The sequence below is a fragment of the Pectinophora gossypiella genome, chromosome 5 (assembly GCF_024362695.1).
Source record: "Pectinophora gossypiella chromosome 5, ilPecGoss1.1, whole genome shotgun sequence".
Classification (NCBI taxonomy): Eukaryota; Metazoa; Arthropoda; class Insecta; order Lepidoptera; family Gelechiidae; genus Pectinophora; species Pectinophora gossypiella.
This window is the reverse complement of record NC_065408.1, coordinates 8,343,749-8,364,890: the sequence shown is the minus strand read 5'-3', so window position 1 is coordinate 8,364,890 and position 21,142 is coordinate 8,343,749. Positions and strand designations below refer to the sequence as shown.

General features: G+C 39.8%; 1 protein-coding gene and 1 non-coding gene across 2 annotated transcripts in view; both read left to right on the top strand.

Annotated features, from left to right (window-relative positions):
* Window positions 1-21,142, top strand: part of LOC126366940 (blood vessel epicardial substance-like) — a 36,283-nt gene that overhangs the window by 14,688 nt on the left and 453 nt on the right. Inside the window, exons 7-8 of the mRNA XM_050010283.1 lie at window positions 11,953-12,064; window positions 20,262-20,441. Of these exons, the coding sequence (XP_049866240.1) occupies window positions 11,953-12,064; window positions 20,262-20,441 (292 nt within the window). The remainder of the gene's footprint in view (window positions 1-11,952; window positions 12,065-20,261; window positions 20,442-21,142) is intronic.
* Trnae-cuc (transfer RNA glutamic acid (anticodon CUC)) lies at window positions 18,996-19,067 on the top strand. The gene has a single exon. It is a non-coding gene; the product is annotated as a tRNA-Glu (tRNA).

Here is a 21,142-nt window from a genome sequence, read left to right as displayed (position 1 = left end):
AGGACACGCGAGCTGCTTTAGCAGCGAGCGAACCACGCGAAATCTACTGTATCTATATGTGTGCGTGAGTGTGTATGATAGCAGCTTCCACTGACTACCACATGTGTGTATGTGTGTGTGGGTGTGTGTGCGTGTGTGCGTGTGTACGTGCGCGTGTGCTCGTGTGCGTGTGCGCGTGTGTGAGTGTGTGTGTGTGTGTGTGTAAACATGTTCATCAATAATAATTGTGATCACTACTAATCATATATTATTATATATCAATATAAATCAGAAAATCTGTCTGTCTGCATCCTTGCTCAGTCTAACCATCACTTAAAATCGTAAAATAAAATAAAATTTTTAACAAAAAAAAAACCGACTTCAAACGCAAAACTAAAAAGCAATAAATAAATTTACTTCGCACAAAGTAATTAGTAGGTATTTTCAATTAGTTAATTAATTTTATAAATCTGAAGTCGGTGCCAAGTAAATGCTACAACAACCCTACTACAATATCAAATTACAATGTACACACAATATTGTTTAATACCTATATCAAAGCAATTACAAAACAATCAGTATTGAAAAATATAAGAATCGGTATGTCATTTATATAAATACCATTTTACAAATATAAGCACAGGAAATTATTGATTGAAATGCATTTTCAGTCTCAAGATGTTGTACGGTTGATATCTTCTTCTTCTTCTAATACTTTTATCCCCTGTTGGGATGTAGTGCTCGTTTAACAGATTTCCACTCCTCGCGATCTTGCAAAAGACCTCTGTATCTTGTTTCCATGATATGCCGAGAGTGTTTAACTCTCGGTTAACCGAACGTCGCCAAGTCTCTTTGGGCCGCCCCTTTTGCGTTTTCCACGCGCACACCAGGTCAGAGCTCATCGGGACGGGTGCTCCACAGGTCTTCTAAGGACATGGCCAATCCTCCGCCATTTCCGTGTGCGGTTGTCAGCCTCCACAGTATTCAATCAATCAATCAATCTGCCCAGTCAATCTCCACAGTTCGGTTCATATACCACTCCAAAAATCAGACTGCACATAAAGCACCTTCAATATATTTAGTTTAACCAAGTTGTGCCAAAACAAGACTCCTGCCTTTCTTAGTGCGTGTTTCAGCCTTGTAAAGTGCAAAGTTTTCCGGTACCAGATGGCTCTACGTTAACGACGATCCCATTTGCCCTAAATAAGTGAACATTAAACCGTTACGGTACATTTAACCGGGAATATACACCTACTTAGACGAGGCCGTGGACGTGAACAGCTTACATCTTAGTGGGTATTGTCAGGAGGCGAGAAGACAGACAGGCGGTTGAACGCCCCGAACTCAATTATTTAGCGCGCGTACTTGCCATTTAGTTTGAAATAGCTTTCATTTTTTAACATAACTTATTTCTTTTGGCGTCGATGTCGCAAACTGTGATTCAGTTACGTTCCTAGAGTAGGGTTATTAGTTATGTATACGGTTATTTAGAGACGTTTTGTATTTTTTTTTGTTTAGAGTCGTGTTGCTAGGGATGTTAGTAATTAGGTGCTTAACTACATTTCAAGATTAATCTGGTGAAATGATTATCGAAACGGGAGGTGCGAAGTGCCATGTATCTGGTATGTCATGATTCTGGATATGTCGCAATCGTAATAGAAACTAAAGATTCATACATAACACACATAAACATAAACAGCCTATATACGTCCCTCAGCAGGGCACAGGTCTCAATGAACCGGAGGGGGTATGGAGCATACTCCACCACGCTGCTCCACTGCGGATCGGTGGAGGTGTCTTTACTGCTAATAGCTAAAACCAACGGCTTAACGTGCCCTCCGAAGCATGGAGTCATCTTATTTTTTTCAGACTATGAAGTGATTCAAGCCTGTAAAGTCCTTACCAAACAAAGGATAGTCTCACAAAGTGATTTCGACAATACCCCCATCGGAAATAGAACCCGGGCCTCCAAATCATGAGCTTAACGCTCTAACCACTAGACCACGGAGGCTGTTCATACAATAATATGTGAGATGAATGTTTATGTTATGTTATGTAAGATGTACCTTCTACAATTACCTATAGGTACGTAATAGATAATAACATGTGAATGTTTCCTTTATAACATATAAAACTTTCATCTTACTATCACGTGCCGTCCAAAATATATGGAAGTCGTGTCATGTACTCTACCGCGAGGTATTTTATGGCTAACCTATCCACGGCAAACATTTTTACATTCTCTACCCGTATGCATTTTAATGTGCGAGAATAGAGGCATAAAACTTTTCGCGACTTTTTACTGCTGGCTTTAAATTATTGCATTTTTAAACGTAACCGTTTCATTTTTGAGGGTTCCACGAAAAAAGTTGTCAGCATTTTCTATTTTAACACACATAACATAAGGGGAACACAGAGGTATATACTACCTACATACAGCCACTTATCGCCAGCTTATGTTTGTGCGGCTCGCCTATTGCAATTTATCGGGTACAAATCCTGAATCACGTAATATTATTGTTTGTTCCATAGACTTAGAATTATTTTAGAATTCGCTAACCCACTACTATATTTGTACTTTTCCTATACCCAAAGGTTGCCTGGAAGAAATTGCTGCATGAGCAAGAAGATCGCCTGTTTTTCCTTTCTGTATCCTGTGTCCGCTGTGCTCAATAAAGTATATTTATCTTATCTTTAACCTTGATTGAAATATTTATTCTATGGTGCCTATCAGCCTATCGTACATAAAATTGAAGGAAACAATCCATGTGTCGAATTTTACGACATGCCCGACTTATAGGCTATATACATCAACAATGGTTGCAAGTTGTCTCTGGTTACTTGTGGCTCTGCCCTCCCTATTAGGAATTACGGGCGTGAGTTTATGTAATTATGTAATGTTTCATTATAATCAATTTAAGAGCTACGCTCCTCCTTATAAGGTACGACGTTCACCTACTCTTTAATTTGTTCCAAGTAAGCTCTTCGTGGTTTTCCTCTTCCTCTCTTTCCTTCTTTCTTCCCTTCTATGATGTATTTGATAAATTCGTTGTGTCTTATTAAGTGTCCAATCATCTTGCCCCTTCTATCCTCAAAAACTCTCAATATTTGTCACCTTTCCTTTACTCTTACTAGCACTTCTTCATTAGTATCCCTTTCCGTCCAATTTATTATTTTCATTCTCCTCCAACACCACATTACAAAGGCTTCGTAATGTAATGTTTAGTCTATGGTTTTTGTGACGTTGCTTTGTTGGTAACGTTGTTCTACTCTATCCGTGATTTTAACTATTGCGTGTTAAATTACATCATTTTTGTGGAGTGCTAAGGGGTAACCCAGCCGATAAAGATCTGTCCCCTTCTGACCTTCTAATTCAAATTGCACTCTTACTAGTTTAACTTGGTCAACTTACTTTCTTATTATTTATTTTACGCGTCGACCTCTATAACCTTATATCAGTGATGTTCCGGTCGCAGGAATGCTCCCAAAGTGAGAATGATCCTGTTGTAAAAAGTCTTTAATAGTAAGGAAGGTCCTTTTCGCCTGCTTTTTATCTTCAAATTGTTCTTTCTTGTACTCTGATCCTGGCGTGGCTTGAACGGACGTTCTGTCGTGCTGCGTAAGCCAGAGGCCAATTGGAATGGAATTTTATAGAAAAATGAGTTTGTAAATTAAAATAAAGAATAGACGTGGGGAGAGAACTGCCCTGGCCCGCTTCAAAGTAAAAGGTGTAAAGAAAAAGAATAAGATTAAGACTTACCTCGGCCGCCGCTGCTCACTGGTCTCCTCGGTTTAATTCTATGTATTATTAGTATTTTATTAGTTTGTTAGTGCCCGGCCGGGTTAGTTATAGTTTTAAGATAATTAGTTTAGTGTTTTAGTTGTTTAGTATAATTTTAAAGATAGTTTATAGTTTTATACACACACCATGTTCACAGATATTTGCGGAAGATGGCTGCGCACTCTGACGCGCCGACTCAGTATCTTCTTCGTTCGCGCATGCGCGTAGGAGCGGTGTGCTCATTTCATAGTCCAATTATTTGTTAATATATTTTTTAGGGCGATTATTATAGCGGCCAAGGTTTAGAAATTAGAAGTAAGAAACATGAAATAAAGACAGAATAGCAAGCCATAACATTCCCCCCCACTTGGAATCACTTCAGGGATTTCAAAAGATAAATTAAGAGTCAATCAGCTTAATCAAAATACTGTATAAAACTAAAATAGTGACAAGTTAACAGAGAATGTTCATACGAATCGGACTTTCAAATGTACAACTGTTTATAAGAACAAGTTTACAGAGAATGTTTCAAGATAATCACATGAGTGAGCAGAAAGTAGAATGTGTGCTTGGAAAAAAAAAAAAAAAAAAACAAAGCGAAAGAAAACGTAAATAGATATATTAAAAGAAATTGGTTGATTAATTACTAAGAGGTAAAGGACAGATTTTGGCTACAGGTCTACGTAACAAACCCTTCGCAGTACGAAGCGTAACAACTCGTACGACGCCGTCGTTGCCCGGATGGATATCGACCACCTTACCGTAATGCCATTCTAACGGAGGTAAGTTCTGTTCTACGATTGTTACGATATTCCCAATTTTAACATTTGCCTGACCTTTGAACCATTTTACCCGTTGTTGCAACGTATGAAGGTAATCACGTTGCCACGCGCGCCAGAAACTTTGAGTGAGCTTCTGAAGCATCTGCCATCGCTCGCGTGGTGGAACATAAGTATCCTCGAGTTGAGGTTCGGGGAGTGAAACCAACGGGCCACCAGTCAAAAAGTGTCCGGGAGTTAAAACGTCTACCTCGCTGGGATCGGATGAAAGAAAACACAGCGGTCGAGAATTAAGAACAGCCTCGATTTTAGTTAGTACTGTTACCAACTCTTCGAAAGTTAAAACTTGTAATCCTACTACACGCTTGAGATGGTGTTTCATTGACTTAACGCCGCTTTCAAAAATACCACCGAAGTGGCTGCCGGTTGGAGGATTTAGACGCCAATCTATACCGCGTCCTGAAAATTCCGTATTTAATTCAGACTGCTTGGTAAGTAGCAATTGATGTATTTCGCTGAGGTAACGCCTCGCACCTATAAAGTTTGTGCCACAATCTGAAATCACCATTTTGCAGAGACCGCGTCTAGACACAAAACGATCAAAAGCCGCAATGAAAGCTGGAGTAGATAAATCAGATACGACTTCTAGGTGTATTGCCTTGACAGCAAGACACACTATCACGCAAACATAAGCCTTATACGTTTTTGCATTTCGTCGTCGACTCTCTTTAACCGTAAATGGTCCTGCAAAATCGACTCCGACGTTTTGAAAACAACGCGCGGGTTGTACTCTAGGCGACGGCAGGTTACCCATTATAGGTTGACATGGTGTTGGATTGACCTTGAAACAGGTGACACATTTAGATAGTCGGGACCGAATCAAATTCCGAATACCTAGAATCCAAAATCGTCTCTGCACGAGAGATTGTAAGGTTCGGGGGCCACAATGTAAATGCAGTCGATGATAATAATCGATTATAAGTCGTGAGATGGGAGATAACTTCGGCAATAATATAGGATGAATTGTGTTTTGTGGTAACTGAGAATTTTTCAGCCTCCCCCCCACTCGCAGAAGACCCAACTCGTCAATAAAAGGGTACAGCTTTTGTATAATGCGACTACAAGGGATGTTTGATTTGACGGAGTCTATTTCTTCCGAAAACGATGCTGCTTGTTCATGTCGAGCTAGCGTAGACAGCGAAGTGTTCAATTCCTCAACCGTTAATGGTGATGTTATACGAGCCTCAGACGAACGCTTTGAATTCGCAACGAAACGCAAACACCACGCTAAGACGCGTTGTACACGTGAAAGAGATGAGCACTTGTGAATAAGTTGTGAAACAGCATCATCCTTCTCAGACGTTGGTAATGCTACGTGAGCTGTAGATTTCAGTTCGGGAATATTGTCAGGGGAAACTAATTCTCTTTGAATAGGCCAAGATGTTGATTCGGCTAAAAGCCATTTTGGTCCAGACCACCAAGTTGGACTCGTAATAATTTGAGAACAGGGAAGACCACGACTGCAATGATCAGCCGGGTTATCATGAGTCGATACGTGTAACCAATTTTCGACGCTTACTTCGTCTATTATTTTAGCCACACGATGCGATACAAACGTCTTAAGTTTGTAGGGAGGTGTATTCAGCCACGCTAACACAGTACTACTGTCTGTGAAGGCAGTTACTCGCACGATGTTAATTTGACTGTGAAGTAAACTATACATATGCTTTAACACGCGCGCAAGAAGAGCAGCACCACACAACTCAAGTCGGTTAACCGTTAAAGGTTTTAAAGGGGCTACCCTAGACTTCGCAATTAACAAGTGCGATGTAATGTCGCCGTCGCCAATTGATCGTTGATAGACGCAACACCCGTAAGCCTTCGTCGATCCATCACAAAACCCGACTAGTTCGTATTTGGTTGTATTAGAAAGTGCTACTCGACGAGGAATACGCACTTCAGTCAAATTTTGTAACTCCGATACGAAGTTTTGCCACTGTTGTGAAACGTCCGCAGGAACGGATTCGTCCCAGTCCAACTGACGTCGCCACAGGTCTTGAATAAGCAACTTGGCTATAAGAACCACCGGGGTTAACCACCCAAGAGGGTCATAAATGCGAGCGACATTTGACAGAATAGAACGCTTTGTACATTTCGAATCTAGCTGAGATGCCGAATAAGTGAAATTGTCTTGAGTTGGATCCCACTGTATTCCAAGAATCTTAAGCGTGTGTTGATTGCTATTGTCACAAAACGGTTTTGGTATTTGACAATGCTCCGAAGGTAATTGGGAAAGAAACTCAGGGGAATTGCTACTCCATTTGCGGAGCTCGAATTTAGCACAGTCCAGTAATGTAACTAATTCGTTTTTCAATTCAATAGCTTCTTCTACAGAAGGGGCTCCGACTGTGATATCGTCCATAAAAGTGTCATGTTTGATTATTTCAGCAGCGCGGGGCCACTGTGCACAGTGATCATCGGCGAGTTGATGCAAAGTTCTTATTGCAGGATAAGGTGAGCTGCTCACCCCGTAAGTAACAGTAGTGAGTTCGTACTCGCGTACAGGTTCTGAAGTCGAGTCTCGCCAAAAAATGTGTTGGTATTTACGGTCTTCCGGTCGCAAATCAATATTACGGTACATCTTAGAGATGTCCGCGGTGAAAACTACCTCGTGAAGGCGGAACTTAGTAATGATGTCTACGATATCATTTTGCAGTTTTGGACCGGTGTGGACAATATCGTTTAAAGCCTTCCCGTTAGTAGTTCTCGCGCTGCCGTCGAAAACTACACGTAGTTTGGTAGTTGAACTATCTGGTCTTAAAACGCAATGGTGAGGAATTATATTCCGGTCACTATCGTTCGGTGGGTCAACAGGTTGCATATGACCCAACTCGCTATACTCGCGCATAAAGCGGACGTAATCTTCTTTCAGTTGGTCGTGACGATGAAGTCGTCTTTCAAGGTTTGTGAATCGTGATAAAGAAATATTATAAGAATCCCCGAGTTTTTCGCACGGCTCCTTGACTAACATAGGAACGACGTACCTTCCGTCAGGATTGCGTTTCACTAGATTGGTATATAACTGTTCACATTTATCGTCTTCTGGGTTTGAAATATCAACCGACGGGGGCTCTTCGACCTCCCAAAAACGCTTGACCACATTGTCTAGGGCAAGTGTGGAAGCAAAGAGGGAAGAGGTAGTCGGTGGGGGTCGACACTCGGGGTCGAGCTTCCCCGTGAGAACCCAGCCGAATACGCTGTGCAGAGCGACCGGCAAGCCCGGGCCCAAATTTAAACGCTGACCGTCATAGACATTATGAAACAGCTCGGCACCTAACAATAAATCAATGTCATTAGGTTTATCAAAGTTTTCGTCCGCTAGAGTTAAATGTTTAAAAGAATCTCGAACAGTAGAAGGGACTTCTACTGCGGGCATTTTGTTTGTAATAGTGTTCATTACGATCGGAGAGACATCGAAACTTGGTTCATGGGAATCGCAAGGTTGTATAGAACATGACGCTATGCCCTTTATCTGGTGGACAGTGTTTTGACCTAGACCAGCTACGGCTACGTGGCAGCGACGTAAAGGTAAGCCCAGACGCTGTGCACAAGCACTAGTCATAAAACAATCTTGCGCTCCGCTATCTATAAGTGCGCGCACGTTAAATGTTCCTGCAGGCCCACGCGCTCGCACCGTACATGTGCCGAGAAGAACGAGTGCACGGCTGTGTCCAACGTGTGCGCCAGAACTCGTGGTGTTCATAGTTACTGCGGCTGGCTCCATTCCGGATGCTGACGCTTGTTGGCCAGGCATGGAGGTAACAGGGCAAGCCGCGGCGGTGCCTTCGTCATGAAGGAGCGTATGGTGACGTGCATTGCATTTCGAGCAAGTCGATTTCGAAAAACATTGATTTGCAGTATGATTCCGTCGCAAACAATTTGCGCAAAGATTTTTTGTTGTAATAAGTTTTTGTTTTTCATTAAAATTTAATGCATGAAAGACCGGGCATTTATAAATGGAATGATGGGAAAAACCGCAACAATAACAATCTGGATACTTGTTTACACTCGAGTTCGGCCCTGTAGCTGAATACGCCTCTGTCGTCAGAGCAGTCTGTTGGTTCGAACAGTCCCCCGCGTTAAAGTACGGGTCTAAGTACGGCCCTGTATCTGAGTGCGGCCCTGTAGGTATGTATGAACATATCTCCGAGTACTGCTCGACGCCCAAGTGCGACTCCGTATTCGCGGGGAAGGCGGACGATTTGAAACGATTATTATTATTACGTGTCTCAAAATGAGGTTTTTGGATTTGATACATCTTTTGTGATGCAGTAGGAATTGGAGCGGAAGACTCGCTCGCTTCAAGAACTTTGACATAGGTTTGTAAGAAAGTCAACAAATCGGTAAAAGTAGGCAGGTTTCGACTGTTTTGGGTTTCAAAGCGCTTTCGTGTATCAACATCCAATTTTCGAGATGATAAATAAAATAAAATAAATTCCCCAAGGTTATCGATTTTTATAGCTTTAAGAGCGTTGACTGATTCTTGTAATAAACTTGTTAAATTACGTAATTCGTTCAGGTTACAGTTTCGCAAAGGTGCATGGTTACATATTTTATCCAAATAGTTCGCGGCTAAAATGCGTTTGTTTTGAAAACGTTCAACGAGAGCGTCGAATACAATTTGATAATTGTTAACAGTGACTGGAACGCCCTTTGCAACCGATAAAGCGGAGCCAGAAAGACAAGAAATCAAATAATGAAATTTCTCGATTGTACTTATGTTCTCATTTTCATGTACAAGTGACAAAAATGTATCATAAAAAGTCTGCCAATGTTCAATATTCCCATCGTACTTAGGCAGTTCAATTTTCGGCAATCTGACCTGCGCAATAGGTTTGAATTTCGCGGCTGAATTCGCAGTGGACTCGCCCAACGCACGGTCAGCGACTCGCTCCCGTGGTTACGGCATCAGCTGATCTGCCGCGGCTTCGACGGCGTAGTAAAGAGTGTCGAACGCTTCCACCGTTTTCATATCAATAACCTCTTTCGGATTTATAGTAAGCATTAATGTATGAATATCATGAACGACATTTAAATATTCCTGACGAATTGATTCTACACGTTTGTAACGACTTTTGAAGGCATTGACCTTTGATGGATCTGTAGCTACTTGTTGCGACAAATCAAACAATATTTGAATATCACGGAATATATATTCACGTCTAATTACAAGAAGGTTTAATTTAGAATTATCGTCCATGGTTATAGTAGGTATTGATATTAAGTCAAGATTCGAATAGTAATATGTAATAATAATATCCACACGCGTAGGTAGGTAATTACTGATATAACCCTACCAAGTTTAAATGTTTTATCCAAGCACAGAAGTTTCGTAAAAATGAGTTATTGAATGTTTTATTACAAAAGTATGAATGTAAATAGAGAGAGAATTAGGTTAGAAAGACAATACACTGTAAACTGGAGTTTTCTATTGAAATTGAACCCAGTATCCATAGGAAATTCGCGCTCGATTAGGACCACTTAAAAATGGCGTGGCTTGAACGGACGTTCTGTCGTGCTGCGTAAGCCAGAGGCCAATTGGAATGGAATTTTATAGAAAAATGAGTTTGTAAATTAAAATAAAGAATAGACGTGGGGAGAGAACTGCCCTGGCCCGCTTCAAAGTAAAAGGTGTAAAGAAAAAGAATAAGATTAAGACTTACCTCGGCCGCCGCTGCTCACTGGTCTCCTCGGTTTAATTCTATGTATTATTAGTATTTTATTAGTTTGTTAGTGCCCGGCCGGGTTAGTTATAGTTTTAAGATAATTAGTTTAGTGTTTTAGTTGTTTAGTATAATTTTAAAGATAGTTTATAGTTTTATACACACACCATGTTCACAGATATTTGCGGAAGATGGCTGCGCACTCTGACGCGCCGACTCAGTATCTTCTTCGTTCGCGCATGCGCGTAGGAGCGGTGTGCTCATTTCATAGTCCAATTATTTGTTAATATATTTTTTAGGGCGATTATTATAGCGGCCAAGGTTTAGAAATTAGAAGTAAGAAACATGAAATAAAGACAGAATAGCAAGCCATAACAGATCCTATTTGCCTAAAGGCTAGGTAATAAAGCTCTTTTTACATAACAATTGCGCCTTTTTACTACACATCACTGAACATACTCGTAATATATTTGACATACGCAAAATAGTAATTGGAGGAAAAATATTCAATAAGTAAAGTATTCGTCATTACGGAAAAGCGTCGTCCGATTTCCTTGCCAAAACAAGACCAAGCAAATAAGTAACAAAAGCAGGAATCTACAATTGTTTTTGTGAAGGAAGGGAAAACACATTTACGTCACAGTTGTTATTGTTTGTGTGGAAAATGCACAGACTAGAAATATTTATAAAAGGGTTATGTAACCAATTTTATTATGCCACTAAAAACAAGTTGTGCGACGATGCAACGGGGATATTAGCTGTATGTATGTTATTATGAACCATAAAGTAAGGTACTTAATTAAAGGTAGCCCGGAAGAAATTAGTACAGCCATAAGGCCACCTGTTGTAACTTTTTTATATTTTATTTCATATGAAATTTGTTGACATACATAAAAAATATATTTCTGCATGGTTTGTCCTTTGCCACATCTTTTTGGTATTATCTTAAGTGCAGTTTTCACTAACACAGTTGGCTCGGCCATTATAGACGGCGATACGGCTCACCACCTAACAGAAAACTCGGTAAGGCGTGGGTACTTAGTTCATCTTGCGATGTACCCCTGGCTGAGCTATAATCGTGAGCTTATGATATGTCTCCGCAGTGGAGCAGCGCGATGGAATATGCTCCGTACCCCCTCCGCTTGATTGAAGGCCTGTGCCCAGCAATGGGACGTATATAAGCTGTTTATGTTTATGTAATTATGATATATACAGGGTGTTAGCGACATCGTAACGAAAACTTTGAGAGATGGTTGAGGCCATGATTCTGAGATGATATCAAGTGAAATTTTCCGTCGCAAATGTATGGACTTGAAAATAATTAAAAAATACACAAAAAATTTCAGGAATATTCAGACTGAAAATTCCACTTGATATCAACTCAGAATCATGGTCTGAACCATCCCCCTCAGTATTCGTTACGATGTCACTAACACCCATACCTACTTGTATGGCTACCGTATGTACTTGTGTGGGGTGTAAGTGATTATTCAGCTGATTATTCTGAGTTATTATCAAGTGGAATTTTTCATCGCAAAAGTATAGAATTGAAAATAATTTAAAAAAAAATAAACAAAATCATGAATTTTGCGACGAAAAATTCCACTTGATATTAACTCAGAATCATGGTCTGAATCATCCCCCTGAGTATTCGTTACGATGTCACTAACACCCTGTATATTTTGTTCAGGTGACGGTGATCGCAGAAGAAGTGTGCACGTGCATCTGTTGGCCGCGCATGCGCCTGGAACGAGTGCTGCGGCATCGCCCCGCTCTCAAGGTCGTGCTAGACTGCCTTATAGGTCAGTACCCTCTAAGGCTCACGAAATCCAACCAGACGCTTAAGAAAACATCTAACTTTTGTTCTGATCCTGATGTAAGTATGTCATTGAATTGAGCTCTACAACTTATTTATCCTTGAAACCGGCATCAGAGTGCGTTGATCGGTACGCTGACATTGAACTCTAATCCTTGAAATAGGTAATCAGTCGGTGACCCGGCGACCATAATACATTGTAAGTATATTACTATAAAAAAAACAAAGTGTGGCGATTTTCTTACAATAATAAGCAACGATGTGAATAGCAAAGCTGCAATTCTTCACAAAGTCTTCTGAAAGTTGCAATACATTACATTTAGGTTTTTCTTCTGTCTTCTGTGGGTTGTGAGGTGGAATACCAACCCCATCAGCTCTGGTCTCAGGGTTATTATTGAGATGCCAAATGCCCCTGACATGGTTCATGTAACGACTACTTACATCAGTAAGTACCCGGGACCAACGGCTTAACGTGCCTTCCGAAGCACGGATCATCTTACTTTCGCACAATCAGGTGATCAGCCTGTAATGTCCTAACCAAACTAGGGATCACAATTTTTTTTTTGTGATATGTCCCCACCGGGATTTGAACCCGGAACCTCCGGATCGTGGATTCAACGCTCAAACAACTTGACCACAGAGGCCGTTATTATTAAATTTAGGTAATCTTTACTTAAATTTAGGAGTAGTTTACTTAATTACTCCAAATTATTTGTCTTATTAGAGTTAAAATTATACGACGCTGGTTTCGAACAAGCATTACGAATTTGAAGGCACTACCGTTATTTATAGAAGCGGTGCAGTAGTGCTACTATAAATTCATAGCAAATGATTCAATTTTAAAAGCTCTTACTAAGTATTACGTACGCTCCCCGAACCGATTTCAAGTATTTTTATAAGTTATGTTAGTTGTCGGTATTATGGATCTAATCCACATTTAATAACAATAAGTACACTATTATACTTACTAGACTTACGGTGTCGCTCAGCGGGCAATGGAGAGAGCTATGCTCGGTATTTCCCTGCTGGATCGAATCAGAAATGAGGAGATCCGCAGGAGAACTAAAGTCACCGACATAGCTCGGAGAATTGCAAAGCTGAAGTGGCAGTGGGCAGGACACATAGCGAGGAGAACCGATGGCCGATGGGGCGGAAAGGTTCTGGAGTGGCGACCACGTGTCGGACGACGCTCAGTGGGTAGGCCCGCTACAAGGTGGACCGACGATCTGGTGAAGGTCGCGGGAAGCCGCTGGATGCGGGCAGCGCAGGACCGATCGTCGTGGAGATCCTTGGGGGAGGCCTATGCCCAGCAGTGGGCGTCATACGGCTGATGATGATGATGATGATGAGACTTACTTACCTACATTTCCTAGATTGATAAACCTTCTCAATCATTTCACCCTTCACGAATAAGTAAGCCGTGAGTAAGCCCAAATAATGAAGACGATCTATCAAAGCGTGGTATGGTGTACGTTTATTCTCGTACCTACCTGGAAACTATGAATAAATAAAAGCTCTAACTAAACCCAAAACATTTCAAAAATAAACTTCCACAGTTATCAACTTGTATTGCTACAAATTCTGTTGGAGCGATGAAAGCGTCGCAATTTTCCCGAGTATTTGTTGAAAATATTCCCTATAAAAAGCGAAAATAATGTTGAACGAACTGGTCGAAAGGCTGCCACTTGTTCTGTAGATTGTACCCCGATGACGTAGCACTTCGCCCCTATTGTACTCCCCAGCTAATGTTTATAATGGACCTACAATAGTACGAGATTAGCAATTCAAAGAGATTAAATTCAAATAGACGTTTAAACGCTCTACAGAACCGGAAAGAAATACGCTATTTCTCTAAGTGCTGTTATTTCAAACCTCTTTAAAATGTTTTATAGCCTCACTTGATAGTCTTTATGAACCAGTTTAATCATAATTTAGGGGTACTTATTACGAAATAATATGTCAGCTTGCACTACCCCTTTTTTAATGGGTAAAGATTCATCATCATCTAGATACCTAATCATTTTAATCATCATAGGTGAATAGGCATCCTTTTTATAACAATAGGCTATTTTCCAACTAGTTAAACCAGTTACTTTTTACTAAAAGTCAAAATACGTAATTACTATGGAAATTGCGTAGGCGTGAAAAAAATCTGTCTAAGTAATTATGGGAATTTGTATGAAAATGCATGCTGTGGCGTCATAGGAAAACGTCGCAAATTGTCGGACTTATTACTACGTTTTTCTAATTCGTCATTTTTGGATCTATCTTTCTTTAGTAATCAAATCAAAAATCAAATTTCTCTACTGTAATACTTGATGCACAATGCTCAAATGGCGGGAAAACGCAGGGCGCAGGATTTTGTATGAAACCGCCAACGAAATTCCGCGCTCTCGTTTGTTTTCCTGGCTCTGTGTTCAAGCTTTAAGGCAGGGTCATTACAAAAAGTTGACCCTCAGGGAGACACTCGTGTCTGACACACGGGGCCTCCGTCGGATCCATTACGCGGACATGCGCGACATGGAACCTCACTCGGATCAAAGTAGAAATTCTTTCCTTCTCTACTTCACGTTAGGTTACTTACCGATAGCTGTCTAACATTTTATCGACGAGTATATAAAAATAACTAGATAAGGCTTTAGATACGATAACTTAACATTTCTTTCGCTACATTACGTTAGGTTACTTACAGAAGAACCTTTTATCGACGAGAAGATAAAAAAAATAAGGACTTAGATATGATAATTTAAGAATGACTTATAGGTAATTAATAAAAAAGATGACTAAGTAGCTGCTGACGAAGTAGCGAAAGAAATGTTTCCTTCGGGGTTAGACGTGATATTGTGTTATGTTATCTTGATTAAGTATATAAGTAATATAAGCCATAGCCGGTCTAGTAAAATTATCATAATGAACATTACTAACAATAGGGACGTTATTTTTCAGACGTAATTAATTACCTGCCAACTACATAGGAATCGATTGCACCACAAAGGCATTATCTTTATTTTTTCCGCCTTCAATGTAGTTTTGAAAGTAAATTTTAAATTAAAACATCCTACTCTTTTTCCATAAAACAATGTACAGTTTCAATTAATGGAATTGAATCTTCAATTAAGTAAAAAATGTATCTAGTTAAAATTACAGTGAAATTTTTATGTAATTATCTTATTTACGAACTAGCTTTTGCCCGCGACTTCGTCCGCGTGGCGTCTTATATAAGAGAGAGATCTTTGTGTGTGTGGGAGTGCATACTTATGCAGGTTAGATTTTTTCATACAATTTTTTTCCCAAAACCTCCCATTTTTCAAAATACAGCCAAAAATAAACTTTATATTTACTAAGGTATGCATGCATGCTAGATTGAATCAATTGATTGAATTGATTTTTTTTAAATTGATTGATCATTGAGTTTTAATTTTAATACACACTTCCTCTCTTCCCTTCAACGTTGCTGTGCCCTACAGGGTCCATGTTTTAGTTCCTATGCCTATGTAACACCCCATTGTACTACATGGAATGCAATAAATAATTTAATTGAATTGAATTTAAAACATCTATCTTACGCGGTTTAGATTTTTTCATACAAATGTTTTTTTCCCGCTTACTCCCGTTTCCGTGGGAATTTTGCAATATCCTGTTGCAACTAAGCTTTAAGTTTACTAAAGTACCTGCATGCCAAATTTCAAACGTCTAACTTGAGTGGTTTAGATTTTTCATACAAAAGGATTTTCCCGCTAATTCCCGTTCCCGTGGGAATTTCGGGAATTCCTTTCTTAGTGCACCTCTACGGTATCTAAGGTACCTGCGAGCCAAATTTCAAACATCTAACTTGAATGGTTTAGATTTTTCATACAAAAGGATTTTCCCGTTAATTCCCGTTCCCGTGAGAATTTCGGGAATTCCTTTCTTAGTGTACCTCCACGGTACCCAAGGTACCTGCATGACAAATTTCAAACGTCTAACTTGATTGGTTTAGATTTTTCATACAAAAGGATTTTCCCGTTAATTCCCGTTCTCGTGGGAATTTCGGGAATTCCTTTCTTAGTGCACCTCTACGGTACTTAAGGTATCTGCATGCCAAATTTCAAACGTCTAACTTGAGTGGTTTAGATTTTTCATACAAAAGGATTTTCCCGCTAATTCTTGTTCCCGTGAGAATTTTAGGAATTCCTTTCTTAGTGCACCTCTACGGTACCTATGGTAGGACGTAATATACGATCCCGACGACCCGATTACTCTAGCCATAGAGGCAGCCAATCAGCTCGCGACACCAAACACTTCAGGACCCCGATACCGACCCCGCCGGCGTGGTCGACGATTTCCCTCATTCAGCGCTTATCGCTATCGACCCACTAGGGTCGATTAATTCTTTCAAATATTTTTCCTCTCAGACGACGCCCTGAGCCGAGGTTCGCGCCCAACTGGGCACCCTCAGGCCTGTTGTCTTAAACGTTGTACCGGGTGAGAGCCTTCAGCGCTCCCCATTTGTCCGGCCAAGTAGTTAATGCCATCTGCGGCAAATCTACAATAAGTCACGTCAAAAAAAAAAAAAAAAAAAAAAAAAAAAAAAAAAAAAAAAAAAAAAAAAAAAAAAAAGGTACCTATGGTACCTGCATGCCAAATTTCAAACGTCTAACTTGAGTGGTTTAGATTTTTCATACAAAAGGATTTTCCCGCTAATTCCCGTTCCCGTGGGAATTTCGGGAATTCCTTTCTTAGTACACCTCTACAGTATCTAAGGTACCTGCGAGCCAAATTTCAAACATCTAACTTGAATGGTTTAGATTTTTCATACAAAAGGATTTTCCCGTTAATTCCCGTTCCCGTGAGAATTTCGGGAATTCCTTTCTTAGTGCACCTTCACGGTACCTAAGGTACCTGCATGACAAATTTCAAACGTCTAACTTGAGTGGTTTAGATTTTTCATAAAAAAGGATTTTCCCGCTAATTCCCGTTCCCGTGGGGATTTCGGGAATTCCTTTCTTAGTGTACCTCTACGGTATCTAAGGTACCTGCATGCCAAATTTCAAACGTCTAACTTGAGTGGTTTAGATTTTTCATACAAAAGGATTTTCCCGTTAATTCCCGTTCCCGTAGGAATTTCGGGAATTCCTTTCTTAGTGCACCTCTACGGTATCTAAGGTACCTGCATGCCAAATTTCAAACGTCTAACTTGAGTGGTTTAGATTTTTCATACAAAAGGATTTCCCTTCACTACTCTGCTCCTATTGATTGTAGCGTGATGAAAAGTATACTATAACCTGTCCAGGAGTGTGAAGAATAATTGTACCAAGTTTCATTAAAATCCGTCCAGTAGTTTTTGTTTCTATAAGGAACATACAGACAGACAGACAGACAGACAGACAGACAGACAGACAAAAATTTTACTGATTGCATTTTTGGCATCAGTATCGACCACTTATCACCCCCTGATAGTTATTTTGAAAAAATATTTAATGTACAGAATTGACCTCTCTACAGATTTATTATAAGTATAGACAAGCACTGTAATTGATTACTTATCATTTTCATTGTACTCGCGGTATAAAGTGAGCGCATTTGATTGCATACCACTTCAAATTAGTAGGTACGTGCTCTAACTAATACCCGCCTCTGCCAATTAATTCTTGTGAATTTGCGAACCGAAATATAATTTGTCTAATGACTTTGTCGACAATGCGCTGCAGCTCAACAGTTAACTTATTTCGTTCTCCAATTTTCCATTCGCTAAGTAATTAAAAGAAATGAATATCAATCGATCAGAACTTAAATCTTTATTGCACAAAAACATATACTTAGAAATAAAACCATTACAAGTAAGTACTTAATGTGTTCTCGTTGTGTTATTCCTTTAATGTAAGTAGGTACTATAAATAGTAAACAGCCTCTGCTATAAACAGCCTCCGTGGTCTAGTGGTTAGAGCGTTAGACTCACGATCTGGAGGTCCGGGTTCGATTCCCAATGGGGACATTGTCGAAATTACTTTGTGAGACTGTCCTTTGTTTGGTATGGACTTTTCAGGCTTGAATCACCTGATTTTCCAAAAAAGTAAGATGATTCCGTGCTTCGGCGGACACGTTAAACTGTTGGTCCCAGCTAATAGCCGTAAAAACACCTCCACAAACCTGCATTGGAGCAGCGTGGTGGAGTATGCTCCATACCCCCTCCGGTTGATTGAAGGGAGGCCTGTGCCCAGCAGTGGGGCGAATATAGGGTGTTTATGTACTATAAATAGTAATATAAATTCTGTATCATGTAAAAGAAAATGTTTTTGAAAGTGCCTCTTATATTATTGCGCATGTAATAATACATATTTGTTATTGATCGACTTGAATGCTCTATGAGGCTCTTACTCGTAAATAGTACTAGAAAATCCTGCTCCACCAAAGTTACGTATAGAGTAACTTACAATTGAATAAATAATTTAGTAAAACAACTTATGTGAAATATACGTTAGTCGAAGCAAAAGCAATCATGTATGTAATTTCTATTTTTACCAGTAATTACTGGTAAAATGGATGATTGAATGGTCGAAGCAAAAGCAATCATGTATGTAATTTCTATTTTTACCAGTAATTACTGGTAAAATGGATGATTCAGAAGATAATATAAGCAAATTTGCTTATATTATCTTCTGAATCATCGAATATGTAAATTTAGGTGTCAATACACACAGTACGTATGCAAATATAACGAATCTATGGACTGACAACGTTGATTGCATGTACAAAATGATGTATGGTCACAAATTTCCACGTCGACGCGTTTCCTGATATTATGTGAAATATGAAAAGAGCTTGCCAGAAACACAAGCAAGCACCGCTCAAAAAATGTATTTGTACAGTATAAAATTGTGTAGATTAGATATCTGAACGTAATTATTGGATTACGAATTCAACTTTTTATTTGACGGGTCTCTGTAGTCCAGTGGTTGAGCGTTGGACTCTCGATCCGGAGGCCCCGGGTTCGAATCTCGGTGGGGACATATCACAAAAATCACTTCATAGTTTGGTTAAGACATTACAGGCTGATCACCTGATTGTCCGAAAGTAAGATGATCCGTGCTTCGGAAGGCACGTTAAACCGTTGGTCCCGGTTACCTTTTACTGATGTAAGTGAGTAATCGTTACATGACCCATGTCAGGCGCCTTTGGCTGGTATTCCACCTCATAACCCACACGATAAGAAGACAAGATGGGTAAAAAAAATCCAAATGTGTCGGTATTAATGTGTGTGGGATATAATATGGTTTTATTTCTCTCTTAGGTTACTAACTTGGATTTTTAATTACTTACATAAGTACCCTTTTTTAATTTAGATACTAAACTAAGTGCTATTATTTTATCGCTATATTTTAAAACATACAATGCACGCTGATGACATCAACAATTCAATGTTTAGAGAGAATGGTATTACTAGAGAAGCTAATTTGAAAGTTAAATCATTCTCAAACAACCCTCGACGCGTTTTCCAATTGCATTCCGTAGTGATAGGTACGTCGGCACTATGGAATATATGGCTACAGCGATATTCCAGCTCATACATAGTAATACTTATGTAACAGTATATGTACAGTTTTAATGCTAATCAATACATAGTGCTGTAATTGGAAACGTTAGTTGGTTTCATAGTAGAAACGATAAATTCGGTGTCATCATCTATTAAGTAATATCTATCTACTTACTAATAATATTCAAATGTAGCTAAATACTTACTTTTTCCACATTATAACACTGGTGGTATTGGAAGCGAATCATCCCAAGCGTTATCCCGTTTTCACACGGGGTCCGCTTACCAAACCTGAACATTTTCAGGCCCGGATTTATTACATAAACGAGTGACTAAATATCTGACCTTAGCCCGCAAAGGGAGATTTCTCGCATTTCTCAGGAATGTAGATTTCTTCGCGATGTTTTTCTTGACCGCTGAGCATATGATACTCATTTATGATGCAAACATGAATTCGAAAATCATTGCTTAAGGTCATGCCTTCTTCCAAATGGGCTTCCGCTACGCTGCGCCGGATGGGTGCATACATAAGAACACTTCTGCTCCACCCTTCAGATTGTCCTTTACATGTGTCATTTTGGTAGTAGCAGCCTAACGTACAAAACTCTGCAATTTTAATTTTTAATCTGCATATATCGGTAAATTAATAAGTGTCATCGGTTGGTTTCAGGCAAGGATATAACGCACAAATTGTACTCAGTAAGCGAGGGTTTGGGCGCAGGCGCGGGCAACGACCGAGACGCGCTGCCGAGCCACCTGACGCGGTCGGCCAGCGTCGACGCAGTGCATGAGGGCACCCGCGGTCGCCTGCGCAGCGTCGCTTGGCGAGCTCGCGCCTCCACACATAAAGGTACGTATTTTCGTACTAGTACTAGTATTCTAGTACTAGTTAACCCAACAGACGTCCAAACAATACAAAATCCTCGCCAGTTCATCCAAGAATGGAGAAAACGTTTTCAGTTTTCCCGTAATTTTTTCCTTCCATAGTAAAAACTTAGATGAGCTCCAGCTCGCCGAGACCCATGTTCCTCCTTCCCTTCCAATTTGTAATTTGTAAATCTACAAACGATTGTCAGATGCCTAGTCGGGTGAGAAAGTTTCAGAGGACCAAGAGATTTGCATTTTTTTACCGCGACGTGTACTGTTCCTCTATACAATATACAAATACAATCTTTTTTTTTTTAATTGATGACACTATAAATTGGACTTGTACTAAGCAGGAAAGAAACATGCTTCTACCTTCTACTACTCCTGGTGGGGATATCATCGATCCGAGTAGCTGCTGAGTCAAGTTCTCTGGACAACAATTTAGTAAGAGCTGAGCTCGAAATGATGTTGTTTAACTTGTCGGCTTTTAGCTATATATCTCGCCATTTGCCATTCAAAGTACATTTACAACAAAATGTCCTAATTAAAGAGCTTTTCGTGAAACTCGCTCCATAAAGTTGCTGCCTATACCTACACGCTCCTCAGGTCTTTGTGCAATTATAATTATATATACAGCCGCGTAAAAATGTTAAATGAATTGTGATATTAACCATAATTTGTGAT